This window comes from Myotis brandtii, unplaced genomic scaffold (genome assembly GCF_000412655.1).
Source record: "Myotis brandtii unplaced genomic scaffold, ASM41265v1 scaffold240, whole genome shotgun sequence".
Classification (NCBI taxonomy): domain Eukaryota; kingdom Metazoa; phylum Chordata; class Mammalia; order Chiroptera; family Vespertilionidae; genus Myotis; species Myotis brandtii.
This window is the reverse complement of record NW_005359064.1, coordinates 4636559-4648866: the sequence shown is the minus strand read 5'-3', so window position 1 is coordinate 4648866 and position 12308 is coordinate 4636559. Positions and strand designations below refer to the sequence as shown.

At 54.0% G+C, this 12308-nt stretch overlaps 1 protein-coding gene across 2 annotated transcripts in view; it reads right to left on the bottom strand.

Moving 5' to 3' along the window:
• Positions 1–12308, bottom strand: part of CFAP100 (cilia and flagella associated protein 100) — a 25197-nt gene extending 12889 nt beyond the window's left edge. For both annotated transcript variants that reach the window (XM_005866938.2, XM_005866939.2), the window contains exons 1-6: positions 11617–12308; positions 10640–10746; positions 9174–9254; positions 4158–4258; positions 1783–1984; positions 81–148 (exon numbers count right to left, since the gene is read on the bottom strand). In XM_005866938.2, coding sequence (XP_005867000.1) covers positions 81–148; positions 1783–1984; positions 4158–4258; positions 9174–9254; positions 10640–10667 — 480 coding nt within the window. In that variant the 5' untranslated portion in view covers positions 10668–10746; positions 11617–12308. The remainder of the gene's footprint in view (positions 1–80; positions 149–1782; positions 1985–4157; positions 4259–9173; positions 9255–10639; positions 10747–11616) is intronic.

Here is a 12308-nt window from a genome sequence, read left to right as displayed (position 1 = left end):
CTAATGGCCACCAGAGCAGGGATTATACTCCCCACCAGACAGCCCACCCAGGTCCCCTTCAAGGGAGCAGACGGGCCTACCTGGAGGAGGAACATTTGCCGCTTCTGTTTGATGTACTTGTATATGCTGTCAGAATCCTCTTTCTTTTCTGCAATGAGAGGAGGGAGGCATCTGGGGGGTGGGCAGTGGGAGAGAGACTCAGGTGTGGCTGAGGATGGGTGCACAGGAAGGGGGGGCTGGTCAGCTGCTCCTGGTGCAATGCAGCGCTGTCACAGGGGGCGTGGGAGAGCCAGCCCTGTCTCCTGCAAAGGCGGAGAAGGCCCAGCTGATAGGTCACACCTCCATGCCTGCAGCGGGTCCAGGTGGGAAGAGCCTCTCTTGCTGTTGCGCTCCTCTCACCTGGAATGAGACTCTGGACACCGCTACCCTGGAAGTTTCACCCGACTGGACTTCATAACAGAAGGCCTATTGCCCAGGACCTGAGAGAAAAATGTGGCAGGATGATCTCAACCGGGGGTGCCCTAAGCCCCCAGGGCCCAATTTGGGCAGCAGCTAAGTATGCACTGCCAGGGTTTCCCCAGGTAGGGGGACATTAGGGTGGGCTCCTGGATGACCTTCCAGAGGACAAGCAGAGAGGCAGCACGGTGGGGCCACAGGCCGTGGGGGCTCTTTTCTGGGCCTTTCTGGAAAGGAAGACCTAAACACTCCCCAGCTTTGGAGAGCGCAGAGACTGTGGGAAGGACTGTGGAACCGCGTGGCTCTGTCTTTCCCTCCAGTCCTCTCCTTTCCAAAAGCTGGTGTGCTGCAGGGGTCCTGCTTTAGGTCTAGATGCCTGGCAGCGAACCCACTAGGCCCCTGCCACCTGGTCCACCCTGGGGGAGTCCCTGCCCTCAAGGAGACCCAGCTCCTCACTGGAAGCCAAAGCTGGACACTGACAAGTCTTTTGTCCAAACACCCTGGGTCCAGGCTTCCCCATCCAGGCGCCACCTGCCTCTCCTAGGGCTTAGGAATAGAGGGCGAAGGCAGAAAGCAAGCACATGCCGTGCTGCTCCCCCCATGCAGAGCTTGGCGCACAGTCGTCGGAGCAAGCACAGGGTTCCTACCCCACAGAACAAGCCACGGTGTCAGGGTGGAGACTGGGGTCTCCTTACGTGTATATTCATATCCCGTACACCTGTAGCCCCGGGGGTTCCCGAACTCTCTGATCCCAACTACTACTTTCTAGCCGAGTGATAGTAGACTTTATCACCTGGGTTGGTAGAATATTAATTCATTTTCAGTACTGTAGATTTCCTACTGGGTTACAAAAATAACTGCCCATGTGCGCGCACACACATGCGCGCACACACACCCACACAGTTCTTTCTCACAATGTGCTGTGTTTGACGAGGTTGAACCCCCCAACCATGAGGTTGCTACTGTCATCAGCCAGGAGAGGAAACTCAGGAAAGGAGTTAGCTAACTTGGCCAGGACGGGGCAGCCATTGAGATCTGAACCCAGGCAATCAGTTCTACACCGACTCTTTATCCCCATGTTAAATGCCTATATTTATACAACCTGCACTTGTTGTGCCTCATCAGCACTCAGAGTGCATGCAGTACTGGGGTCCAGAGGCTTTTAGATTTGCACTCCACCTGGACCTGGTCTTTGTGATTCGGGAGGCAGGGGTCAGATGGGAAAGCACTCCCCCCCCCACGCCCCCACTGCACTGCAGCCCCTCCTCTGCAGCTCTACCCTCGCCTGGAGGCACAGACCCGATGTCGGGGAGAGAGGAGCAGTACCTTTGGTCATGGCCAGCTTCCAGGAGGGGTGGTCCTCCTGGAAGGCGCTCATCTGCTGGGCCTCGGCCAGGGCACGCGCGTCCTGTTCATCAGCCCGGTCCTGCAGCTGCAGCTCATGCAGCAGGCTGGTGTGCTTGGCCAACACTTTGGATGAGTAGGTCATCTTCTGGTGCAACCGCAGCATCTTCTTCTTCTGCCGCTCCTGGGGGGCGGGCGAATCAGGTGAGGCCTCCCAGTGCCAGCCTCCACACAACCTTCCCCCTCTCCTGGGCCCGGTTGCCTCCTCCTGCATTGTCCCATGCCACGGTCGTATGGACTTGAGGTGGTTCGCACTTAGTCGGTCGGGTGGGGGTGCCCATGTGCCAAGCGCAGGAAAGATGGTGGAGCTGTGTGTGTGTGGGAGCACCCTGGGGTTCTGCCCACGACTGCCCCGTTTCAGAGGGAGTGGGCAGGACTGGCCTCTGGAGAGCCAGGTGCAGGAGGGCAGCCAGATCAGCACAGGCTGCCTGCCAAGTGATGTGCATTCTGGATCAGTAGTTCAGGGACATACTTACTAAAAGATGACTCTTGGTGTATCTGAAACTCACACTTAAACTTGTATTGTGATTTGCTAAATCCAACATCCCAAGGTCCAGGGAAATTAGATCTGAGTTTCCAAAAGAAACTTGAAACCCTGAGTTTGATCTGCAACCTTGTCGGCCAGTGTCGGGGCCATGCTGTCACTGGGGTTCTGCGCCTCCCCACCTCTTCTCCACCTGCCCTGACCTGTGGCCCCAGCCTTTCACTTCGGAGGATCCCAGGATGGGAGGGGGGTTGGGGTCTCTTCTTCCTAGAGGCCTCGTTTAGATCTCTGGCTTCTGGGGTGCCCTGACTCTTCTGTTCAGACCCGGGGGTCTCCACATCCCTCATGGGGTGGGCTGGGTCAGATGGGCCTCATGTGAACTTCTATTTCCTACTGGGCCTGAAAGGTGCAAAACCCAATCCAGCCTCTAAAGAACGCTGCTTAGGGAAAACCTAGCTGTGGCAGGATCCAGTGTGAGCCCTGTATAACAATAAAATTGGGAAAATGTCACCCTCTAGAATCCCTGTGGCTGAAGACCTGTGTTTAGAAGTTAATGGGTAGCTGCTTTTGATCATGGTGAGGTTGGGGGGCTCCGTGGGGCAGGGTGGGGAGGAGTGTGAGATTGGGGAGCTCAGCTGGGGCGTGGGGTGGAGGGTGAGGTTGCAGGGGCTTTTGGAAGAAGATGGAGGTAGCCCCGAAGCAGGGCCAAGCTGGTAGAAGAAAATGGAATTCTGCACTGGTGAGCTCTCTAAGTCAAGGTCAGAGAAAGTCTGGGTGTGTGTTTGCAATATCTCCCTACTCTGGAGGCCTCAGGGAAGTGGGAGCTGCTCAGTGTGGCTTCTCATGAGCTTCCTTCTAGGGCATGAGTGGGTGCACAGCATGGCACGAGTCGGGGGAACATCAATGGATGGTGGCCCTCCCAGTTTCTAGGCCCGAGGCCTGGGGTGTCAGTACCGGTTGGAGTTGCAGTGGAAGCCACAGCTCTACGCAATCTCAGACTCTGAGCCCTGAAGTGGGGTAGACAGAGCCAGCCCAGGAGGGAGCCCGAGACACTGGCCATGAGAGTATGGCCAGCACAAGCCACTTCCCAGGGAAGATGCGCACCTGGTGAGCTCTCCCCACGCCTGGCTGCAATGAGGCTTGCTTGCTTTGGCTGGCCATGCCGTGGCAGGGTGGATGTGTGTGGGTGTAGGTGGAGGGGGGGCAGGGGGGGCAGCTGTCTGGGTACATGGGCTCTTGGGATTGGGAAGCAAGAGAGACTATGCTGGGGTGGAGACAAGGCACAGCCTGGGGGTCAGGCCTGGCCCCAGGACTCCCAGGCACTGCTAAGGGGCATGCAATGTGTATGTGCACATGTGTGCATGCCTGTGTACATATCTGGCCTCTAAGAGTTCCAACCAGGGGACTGTGCAAGGCAAGAGCAGTGGGGCCAGCTGTGGGGGGGATTTCCTGGGGGAGGTGAGAGGGTCCCTGAGGTCTGAGATGGGCCTTGAAGGACAGGAAAAGCCTCAGAAGGGGATGGCATCTCTGGCAAGGGACAGCAGAAGCAAAGGCGTGGTAGCAGAGGCTGTGGCCACAGCAGCTCCCAGGAGCCCAGCCTGACAAAGGCCCAGGCACAATGGTGGTGAAACTGGGTGACCGTGGGACAGGTCAGAGACCTGAGAGCCAGGGGGAGTTTCCAGTTCATTTTGTAGGAAATGGTGAGCCATTCTAGAGTGAGAGTGACCGGGGGAAGTGCTCTTCGGAAATCTGGCTGCTGCTGCTTGTGTAAGGGAAGAAAGCGCTGGGGCAGGCCTTGGTCCTGCATACTCACTGCGTGAAACTTATCCCGCTCCTGATCTCTGAGCAGGAAGAAATCCACGTTCCCAGACAAATGGAAAGGATTAGCTGAACGGTCCGGAACAACCACAGACACTGGGGAGGGAAATAACTCATTGGAGAGACGAGCCAGCTCTTCCAAGCTGAGGCCTGTGCCTCTGGGTCCCAGCACCCTTCCAGCCCAGTATAGGGAGCTTCTGTGAAAGCATGAGCAAGTGGCAAGTGTTCTCTTGGGCCCAGCTGTGCCTGGAGTCCACTCCTGGACCTTCCAGCTCCGTAAACTCAACCCAGTTGGAGTTGGGCTTCTGTTCCTGGCATCTGAAAGAGACCTGATGAACACAGCCCCTCCGTCTCAGACATGTGCTATGCCCCTGGCCCTCTGTCCTCTCATTTAAAGTCTCAGGAACTCCTACTGTGTGGAGGGGGGAAGCGAGAGCCTGCTGACTCCAGTGCTGAGGCGCCTGCCTGTCAGTGGGAAGTGAGCACTCTAGGTGAATATGCTTTGTCCTTGCAGGAGTCTCCACCAGCGCAGCCCCCGCCCCGCCCAGGGGAAGACTGGGCTTGGGGGTGGGTAAGGGCAATGTGGCTGAGGCCTGGAGAGGCAGTGTAAGATTTTGGGAGGTGAGGACTACCAAGGACCCCAACTCTGCTACCCCCACCCCCAGGGCTTAGGGAGAGGTTCCTACAGCTCAGCTCAGAGCATGTCAGGGAGGACAGAAGCCAAAAGGCACCAAACAAAGGACTTAATATGGTTGCTTCCCCCCACCCCCTACCCTTGATAGAAAAGAAACAGGGTTCATTGGAAACAAAACAAAACATTCTTGAAAGTGAAAGAGAATGAGATAAAATAAAAAACAACTTCGCTTTGAATTAGCTGCTGGTAACATTTCTGAGGGTGTTTTCTTCTAGTACTTTTCAACATAGAATTTTAATAATTCCATATATTCCTTTAAAAAGAACACTTTACCATCAGCAGTTCCCTGTGAAGTTACTAATTCTTTGTGGACCTTGTAAGCAAACATTAAGGGCTGCAGTGACACACCGTGCCATCAGGGTGCACTCGCCCTGGGATGTGTAACAATTCATAGCACCCCGACATCCTGAGGACATCACTACCCGCACTGGCCAGCTCTTGGGAACTGATTTTCCAAAGGAAGACCAGAGGCCAAGGGCCGTGGGCAGTTTCCAGGCTTCGGAAACACGCTGACCTGCCTCTGGAGGGAGGTCTATCTCATTTTGCACCCCCATCAGCAAAGGAGGGCACTGTTAAAGGGGTTCAGAGTTATGCTCGTCCCAAAATACCTCTGCACAAGACACTATTCCCAAGAGAAAAGGGGCTGTGCTGTGGGGAAGCCTGGCCGGCAAGCGCCCAGAGTGAGCACTGGCAGGAGAGAGAGGAGCTGGCACTCTCTCCAGAGGGAGCCCAGCGCGTTGCTCAGGCATTCCTGCCCAGGACGCTTCATCTGCAGTCCATCCCGAGGAGGGGTCGGAAAAGCCTAAAGTCATGGGCATTCTGCATCTTTGCACTATTCTTTCAACTTTTCTGTCAGATTTAAATCCTTTCAAAACACGGAGTTGAGAAAATGGAGCTACGCTCAGAATGGGAAGGATAAAGGTTATCTGCTCCTTGGCCCACTGACGGGAGGGAGTCAGAAGGGCCTCCAGCCTTAGCCTGGCTCCTGAGGAGGGAGCAGGGCCTGCACCCCAACCTCTGCTTCTCATGTCACACCTTCTCCTTCTTCCCCCCACCCGCTTCCCTCTTAGAAGGACCCTTGGGATGACACTGAGCACCCCATCTGGATAGTCCCGGGTCCTCTCCCCATCTCCAGACCCTTCCCTTCATCACCCCAGCAAAGTCCCCTTTGCCATATAAGGGAACCTAGTCACAGGCTTGGGGGTTCAGATGCGGACGTCTCTGGGGGTCCCTCCTCAGTCCACCTCAGGCCCCTTTATCAGACCTCTCTATTCCTAAGTGCTAAGACTTTTATTCAAAATGTTTTTAATTTTATCAAATGCTTATACTGCATCTATTGAAATGATAGAATTCTCTCTCATTCTCTAATGGGGTATGTACCACATTGGTTTATAAATGTTAAACTAATTGCATTTCTGGGATGACTGGCTTCAAATGATTGCCATTCTTGGTTGTGGGCTCATCTTCACATTAACACACTGATTGTCTTCACAGGAATACTAAACATCCCCTACTCATCTGACTGCAAATGCATCGTACTATTATCTGTAATGGCTAAAATCCACAGAAACCACCCAAATGTGCTTCAGTTCTAGAGAGAATCATCATTGCTGGCGTCTGCACGCACAGAATACACAGAGCAACAGAGCAGGGACGCCCGCAGCATGTGTCTCACAGACATGATGGCGAGTAAAGAAAGCCCGATCAAAAGAGCACTGAGTGGTTCCATACACGTGAGGCCCGAGATCGAATAAAGTGATTCCTGGATAGCAGATTCCCTGACAGACAGCTGCCTTTGGGGGAAAGAGAACTGAGCAGATGGAAATGTTCCAGATGGTGAGTGGGTGGAGGGTAAGAAGTTGTATTCATCTGTCAAAATGTACAAACTGGCCCTAGCTGGTGCAGCCCAGTTGATTGGAGCGTCTTCCTGTACACCAAAAGGTGGCGGGTTCGATTCCCAGTCAGAGCATATACCCAGGTTGTGGGTTTGGTTCCCAGTTGGGGTCCATGCTGGAGACAGCCAATCGATGCTTCTCTCTCACATTGATGTCTATCTCTCTCTCCCCATTCCCAGTCAGAGCATATACCCAGGTTGTGGGTTTGGGTCCCATTGGGGTCCATGCTGGAGACAGCCAATCGATGTTTCTCTCTCACATTGATGTCTATCTCTCTCTCCCTCCTTCCTCTCTAAAAAGCAATAAAACTAAAAAAAATTATCAAACTGTATACTAGAGATTTGTTCTTTTCACTGCATATTAATTATATCTCAGTGAAGAAACAAAACAAATCCAAAACCCAGGGCCCTCACCCTTACGTGAGGGGACAAGCACCCATAAGCAGAAGAAACTATTGGGTGAATGGCTGAGGGGGAGCTGTGATGGAGGGTCAGGTGGCTAACACTGCACCTACCATTGGAGTTTGGCCAACGGGGAGGCAGCTGGGTGTGTGGGCTTCTAATGAAACGGGGTAGGAAGCACACAGCCCACCTAGGAAGGAGTCTGTGGACACAGAGGGACATGGATCCATCCTATCAAACATCTAGTGTCCAATTAAAAGAAATATGGGGAACAGAGATGTTCCTGTCATTACAACGACAGCACCAGGAAGCAGAGTCATCATAAAGGACCTTCTACAGGATAATTAACACCAGTTTTTCAACAACTCAAGGCACAGAAAATGTAAGGTCGTGGGGGAGTGGCTGTGCTAGATCAAAAGCGACCGAAGATGTTCCAATCTCATTTGAATCCCGATTAAAGAAGTCTTCTGGAGGGAGACATTTCTTAGATAATTGGGTAAATCTGATGGTGGTCTGGTTCACTTCATTGTGGGCTTGTAAGAAAATGTTCCTGTTTTTGAAAAATGCACACTGAGGTATATAGGGATGAAATGACACATCTGGATTTTACTTTAAAATACAAGGTATCCCCCCCAAAAATGTACATACACTTTAACAGCTGATAGCTCAATTTTGAAAATGACATGTATTTTAATAAACACTGCCTTTATAATCAAAGTGTGTGTATACATTTTTCTGGGACACCTATATTTTGTCAAAGACTGAAAAGAAAAGGAGAAAAGGGATAGATGAAGCAAAAGTGGCAAAATCTTGCCCACTGCCCAATCTGGTGATAGGCATGTGAGTTCATGTGAGTTCACTGGGCTTTAGTCTCTACTTGTGGGCAGGTTGGGATTTTATTTTAAAAAGATATATTTTTATTGATTTCAGAGAGGAAGGGAGAGGGAGAGATAGAAACATCAATGAGGAGAATCACTGCTCGGCTGCCTCCTGCACGCCACCCGCTGGGGATCGAGCCCACAACCAGGGCATGTGCCCTTGACCGAAATCGAACCTGGGACCCTGCAGTCTGCAGACAGACGCCCACAACCAGGGCATGTGCCCTTGACCGAAATCGAACTTGGGCCCTGCAGTCTGCAGACAGACACTCTATCCACTAAGCCAAACCAGCTAGGGTGGGATTTTAATAATTAAAAGAAAGAGGAAATGGGGGTGGGGTGGGCTGAGAGGTGGGAGCTGGCCTGTGAAGGACAGGTTCAGGGAACATGCTCACATCTGCACAGCTCTGCGGGAAGATCAGACAGGCAGGCCTGTAAGCCCAGGAGTCTTGGGGGTGGGTGGGGGCAGCACAGAAACCAGGAGGGAGTCCTGGAAGCTAGGGTGCGGAGTGACAGAGCAGGGGCTCAGAGGATGAGGCATATGCAGCTAGCTACCTACCCTTCTTCTTCCTAATAGATGGCAGCCATGCGCCTAGCTGAAAGCTATACTCCCAGCCTCCCTTGCAGATCCTAATGGCCCTGTGACTCCCCCTGCCCCCCCCCCCAAAAAAAGTAGTCAGAAATTGTTGGGTGGAGATTCTGGGAAGGATCTTTTCCCAGGGAGGGAGGGCTGAAGTGGCAGGCAGGCAGTTCTGCCCTTCTCTTCAATCCTTCTCCCTGTCTGGAATGAGATGTGATGGCTGCATCTGCAGCAGCCAGTGTGTGACCATGTGACAACCTTGCGGTTGAAAGCCCTACAGATACAGTGGGAGAAAGACGTAGGATGTGGCCGCCTGGATGATTTTGTAGAACTGCTGTTGGTGGAGCCTTATGGAGCTGTGGCCTGCTTCCCACATCCCCATTCCTGGAGGAACACATCCTACTTTATGTTCCCATGATTTCAGGTCTCAGCAACCCGTCTCCTCATGGACACAGAAGCATGGCCTCTGCCTTCACACCGAAGACCAGGTCTGAAGGCACCTGCCGCTGAGGGAGAGAGTGTGCCCCACCACCTGGGACTTCAGCTCCCGGCTCCAGAGGTACCTTTGCCTTTTTTCTTATGTTTCTTTTTCTTTTCTTCAATGACTGAAGGAGAGCTCTCGTCTGTGGAGTCCAGGTGGTTCTCTGGGGAGACACAAAAGTGAGGGCCACAGAAAATGACATATTTTGTGATAGCTGTGAACACAGCGTGAGGCCGGGGAGAGACGCAGACATGCTTTAGTGTGGAAAGTGGCTACAGCATTCAGACAGGTTCAAGCCTGGGACTAATGAGAGGGCACGATCCTCTCGTGGAAAAACCACGTGCAAGTCCCAGCACAATTATAGCCAGGGGCTAGGGTTGTAAGCTTGAACCTATGGTCCGAACCTGTGGTCCCACGTGGCTGAGTGATATGGGCTGCGGGAGGTGCAGCAAGTAAACAAAGTTTGATCAGGTGCATGTAATTGAGTAGATTTGAAACCCACATTGTAATCATCTTGACTACGCCCTTACTTTGTCCCGTGGAATCTGGCTATAAAATAAAGACTCGCCTTGCAGGCTGTGGCGCTGTCTCTCCATCAGAGAGACACGTCCCACCTAGCGCCCAGCTTTCTTGTCTGTCTTTTCTCCATCCTTCACCGCCCCTGCCCAGGCTCACCCATGGCCGTGCCGGCTCGGCACACTTTAGGGCTCCGGCCCCAGCATCCTCACCTGTCTGCTGAGTGGGCTTGGCAAGCCACTCAGCTTCTCTGAGCCTCAGTTTCCATATCTGAGATAATCATGCTTACTTTGCTGGGAAGTTGTAAGGTTCGTGCAAGAAAATGGCCACAGAAGTTCCTAGCACACGCGCCTGGCACACAGAAGGCGCCTTCCCTTGCACACCCTTCAGTTTATCCCCGAAGAGCAGCACGGGGTTATACAGGGAGGTCACGGCCCTACGCGTCTTCTTCCTGGCCTGCCAGTGCTTTTGCTGTGAGCTGACCAGGTTCTTCCATCAGGGCTGGGCCCTCAGAGACCCCCATTTCCTTGTTCTCTCTTCCACGGATACCCACAGGGAAGGAGGCATTTGGCCCCACGCTTCCTTCAACCCCAACTCGGGAATCTTTTGTAGCTTGGAGATTCCAGTCTATGCCAGCCTGGGAGGGCAGATGGGTGGGGGCTGCTGGAGAGCGTAGAGGTGTGCTTTGGTGGAAAGCTCAGGGAGCTGGTCCTCTGGGACCAGTGTGGGGGAGGGTGAGCTGGGATGATGAAGGGAAAGGGAGGGCCTGGGAGATAGGTATACCCCAAGGGCCAGGCCATGAGACAATAAATCTCTGCTGTTTAAGTCACCAGTCTGTTTGGTACTTTGTCCTGGCAACCTTAGGACTCTGGTACATGGGGTTTCTAAGGAACCTGGCAAACTGATTTCTGCCTCACGGCTTGATTTAGCATCACCTGAACCCTGGATTAAGTCTAGACCTCACTGTCCCAGGTCCCAAGGCTGCCTTTGGGCCCGGAGAGAGCCCATGCCAGCTGGGTACTGGGTACTTACTGGTGTTCGCCATGACCTTGGAGACCATAGTAGACAGGACCTTGGACGTCCCTGCAGAGGACAAGGGCTTGCTGCAAAACCGGACCTCGGCTAGAGGAGGTTCCAACCTGGGGAATGACACGAAGCTTGAGCCAGATGGTCTCCAGGTCCACAGCCTCCCTCCACCCCGGGGCTGAGAACAGCTGGCATTTACTGAGGGCTCACCATGGGGCCAACACATGCAGCTCCCTCTCTTCCCATCCCCCACCCCATCCTCTCCCCCCTCTCTGACTGGCTTCTATCTGTCGCTAGAACACACCAACCATGCTCTGCCCCAAGGTCTTTGCATTTGCTGCCTCCTCAGCCCAAACTGTCCTCCCACACCCAGCTCCCTCACTCTCTTCAGATCTGAGCTCAAAGGTCACCCCTTCAGAGAAGCCTTCCTCATCCCCCATCTAAAGTGGGTTCTTTACCCGCACCCCCATGTGACCTCACTTTATTTTCTCTGCAATTACCCACTGTCGTTTATCTCTTTAAAAAAAAATTAGCGTATTGCCCTTAGGATTAAGCTCCATGAGAACAGGTGTCTTTTCTGAGCTGTATCAAAGCGCCTGGCACGTCCTTAACATTGAATGTCTTTTCATTTTGCAAAGGAAGAAACAAAGTGGAGATCCGGAGAGGTGTCCTAAGTCCCACAGCCAGGAAGGGCCGAAGCTGGGATTCCAGTCCAAAATTCCTTGACTCCGAAGCTTGCGCCCTTCCAGCCACAGTCCTGCTCGGTTCTCCCGGACAGGAATCCAGGGAGGCCCGGGTGAGTAGGACCTGTCTCCCCACCCAGCTCGGCGGGGACCTAGGACAGAGGGATGTCTAGGTGACTGAAAAGCGAGTATGGCGACAAGGAGGGAGGGGCGGGGAGCCTTGCAAAAGGGGTCTTGCGCTTTGGTCCAGAGCTCACCCTGACCCCGCGTGCCCCCCATCACAGCCCCGGGCGCACCCACCAGCCTCGCGCACCCGGCTTGATCCGAAGCTTCCGCGCCGCGGTTCCAAGGCTCAGAGCGCGCCGGCCTTCGGTTTACGTTGCCACAGCAACCATTCTCCTGACCCCTGGGGTCGTGACGTCACAAAAGCCGCGGAGGAGGGCTGCGGGGCGGGGCCTGTGGGCCGCTGGGTCGGGTAAGGACCAAGCCCAGACTCCCTGGGGCGCCACCGGGTCGGTGCCGGGCCCAAGATGGGGTCTGGTGAACGCGAGTGTCCTTCCTCTGTCCTTCATTGTATTCACTGTCCTCCGGCTCGTTTTCATCCCCCCATTCATTGACTCAAAGTGCGCCTTCGCCTGTAAGGGGTCCTTTCTGCAGCGCGGACCTCACTTCCTCCAGGGGCGGCTCTGAAAGTGTCGTCCTGGGACCTGCAGCTTCAGAAATGCCGGGAATTCCTTAGAGAAGCAAGTGTTCGCCGGCTCCGTGGGCAGCAGCTCTGGGCGGAGGCAGCATCTGAGTTGTCGCCAGCCCTCCTGGGACTCCCGAGCTGGCTGAGGTTGGGAACCACTGCTCCGGAGGCTGTGTGAGGCAAGGAATGAAGACACAGTAACAAGCTGTCAGTCAACAGAGGGGGGGCCAAGGTGATAAAGAGCTGGGATCCAGTTTATCTCGCCAGATCCGCCAGCTGCTGAGCTACAGGCAGAGGGCAGTGG